Below are 2,935 nucleotides of genomic sequence, written 5' to 3'. Positions count from 1 at the left end.
CAGCCAGCACTGATTCCCACATCTGAGGGTCACTACAAAGGAACAAGGAACATTCATCTCAGACTTCTGCTTGCTGACTGCTTTATACAGTATATATGACAAAGTGCAGATAACTGTATGTGATGATTTTGTTGCTCAGCTGAATAACACTGTTTGACACCATAAAAACAAGCCTGAGCCTGTGAATTAGTGGACATTTTAGTGCTTCTGCACTGAAATTTTATATTTAAGGTCATAACTAGATACAAAACCGTGCTAGTCTTAAAAATAAACTGCAGCAGTTAATTTGTTCTGTGCTGTTAAAGAGCTAAAGAAAGTGCTCGAACATGGCTGCCATCGCCACCATGGAAGTGGTGGACATCATCGTCTTAGTAATCTACTTCATCCTGGTGCTGGTGATCGGTTTCTTTGCCATGCGGAAAGCCAATCAGGGCACAGTGAGCAGCTACTTCCTCGCTGGCCGCTCCATGAATTGGGCGGCTGTGGGAGCGTCTCTGTTCGTCAGCAACATAGGGAGCGAGCATTTCATTTGACTTGCAGGATCGGGTGCTGCTAGCGGGTTCAGCGTGGCTGCATGGGAATTAAATGCTCTATTGCTGCTCCAGCTGTTGGGCTGGATATTTATCCCCGTGTATATTCAGTGTGGAGTCTACACCATGCCGGAGTACCTGTCCAAACGGTTTGGCGGGAACCGACTGAAAGTGTATTTTGCAGCGTTGTCTCTCATCCTGTACATCTTCACCAAGCTGTCCGTAGACCTCTATGCCGGGGCCTTGTTCATTCAGGAATCCTTAGGGTGGGACCTCTATCTGTCCATCATCCTCCTCATCACCATGACGGCTTTGCTGACAGTCACTGGAGGCCTGGTCGCTGTCATCTACACGGACACGGTGCAGGCTTTCCTCATGATCGCCGGAGCACTCTGCCTCACCATCATCAGCCTCTTCAAAGTGGGAGGACTTGAAGGTCTCTATTGATCTCCTTTATGCAACGAAGTTAAACCCATAATACATCAATTAAACCGCAATTTGATCTGCATGCTATACCTTTTGCTAAACTGTGTCATTTTTAAGGGGTGTGGACCAAGTACATGCAGGCTTCTCCAAACATCTCCGCCATCTTGCTGTCTTCACCCAACCTGACATATTCTGAATCCTGCCACCTCCACCTCCACCCGAAGCCAAATGCTCTGAAGTTGCTTCGAGGCCCGACAGATCCAGACCTGCCTTGGCCCGGTTTCCTACTGGGCCAGACTCCTGCCTCTATTTGGTACTCATCCAAGTCTTTCCACGTAGACTGTCTTCCTAACTGCTTCAGTTCCTTGTCGTCAAGCTGGTACAGAACAAGAGTGAAACTATATTGAGATTGCCATGAGGTTCTCTGAGCACATCCATGCTTCCCAGAGAAGTTCTTGGCAGTCCGTCTAATAGTTATTTTGGACCAAAGCGGTCTGACCGACATCCATAGAGCCACATGTTTTACAAGTGTCCCTACACTATCAGTATGCCTGATCCCTGCCCACAGAGTCAGTACAAACAGGACAGGTAATAAGAGGCGACCCGGTGGCCTTGCTGTAATGCTTTCTAAAGGATTAAGCGTTAACATCCTCCCTTTGTGTTGCAGGTACTGGTGCACAGATCAAGTGATAGTTCAGCGGGTTTTGGCAGCGAAGAACATTGTCCATGCCAAAGGTTCTACTATCATGGCTGGCTTTCTGAAAATCCTCCCCATGTTCATCATCGTCATCCCAGGTAGAGCCATTCATTGCTTTTGAAGCGACTCACATTTTAAGGATTGGGCTGATTGGATAACTGATTCATGCATCATGACGATTACAGGGATGATTTCCAGGATCTTCTTTGCTGATGAGTTGGCGTGCATCAGCCCAGAGCACTGCCTGGAGGTGTGCGGCTCCGCGACCGGCTGCAGCAACGTGGCTTACCCACGGCTCGTCATGTCCGTGATGCCCGTCGGCCTCCGCGGCCTGATGATGGCTGTCATAATCGCAGCTCTGATGAGCGACCTGGACTCCATCTTCAACTCCGCGAGCACCATATTCACGTTGGACATTTACAAGATGCTGCGAAAGCAGGTGTCATCCAGGGAGCTGGTGATGGTCGGCAGGTTGTTTGTGGTTTTCATGGTGATCGCCAGCATCGCCTGGGTGCCGGTCATCATCGAGATGCAGGGAGGCCAGATGTTCTACTACATCCAAGAAGTAACCGACTACCTGACTCCACCCGTAGCTGCGATCTTCTTGCTTGCCGTGCTGTGGCATTGCTGCAATGAGACGGGGGCCTTTTGGGGCGGGATGGTGGGGTTTGTCCTCGGAGCGGCGCGTCTGATTTTGGCGTTGGTTTACCGCGAGCCTCGCTGCGACCAGCCCGATGAGCGGCCATCTTTCATCAAAGATGTTCATTTCATGTATGTGGCAGCCATCTTGTTTTGGACGTCGGCTTTGGTGACCGTAGTTGTGAGTCTCTGCACCCCTCCGCCCAGAAAAGAACAGATCAGAAGCACCACACTGTGGGGGTTAAACAAGAGGAAGGGATTAAAACATGGCGATCATAAAAATGCCCAACCAAGCAACAATCATGCTATGGAAGCCAGTGACATAGAAACGCACCTTCACTCACCGATTTCTGACCTTAAAATGGTAGACGAGGGAGAAGGGAGAGGACTGAGGGTTGGAAAGGAGGAAGAAGGAGGATGCCTTGGAGGAGGAGTGGAGGGTGGGAGGTTTATGAAGGCTTTGGTGTGTCTCTGTGGCTTCAAGGAGAAGCCGACCGAAGCTCAGGTCATCACTGTCCAGGAACAGGAAAAGATTGTGGATGAGCTTCTCCATGAACCTCCTCGAACCAGAATCCTCCTGAACACAGCTCTGGTGGTGATCTGCTCTGTCGGCATCTTTCTCTTTTTTTATTTCTCCTTATAG

General features: G+C 49.7%; 1 protein-coding gene across 1 annotated transcript; it reads left to right on the top strand.

The window, feature by feature from the left end:
- Nucleotides 1-326: 326 nt before the first annotated feature.
- LOC142952780 (sodium/myo-inositol cotransporter-like) lies at nt 327-2,935 on the top strand. Its single transcript, XM_076094722.1, is given in 4 exon segments — nt 327-966; nt 1,074-1,269; nt 1,624-1,751; nt 1,839-2,935. Coding segments are annotated over 4 exon segments (2,061 nt in total).

Source organism: Anarhichas minor, unplaced genomic scaffold (assembly GCF_050575085.1).
Source record: "Anarhichas minor isolate MPS153535 unplaced genomic scaffold, ASM5057508v1 ptg000018l, whole genome shotgun sequence".
NCBI classification, from domain to species: Eukaryota; Metazoa; Chordata; class Actinopteri; order Perciformes; family Anarhichadidae; genus Anarhichas; species Anarhichas minor.
This window is presented reverse-complemented; position numbering and strand designations above follow the sequence as displayed.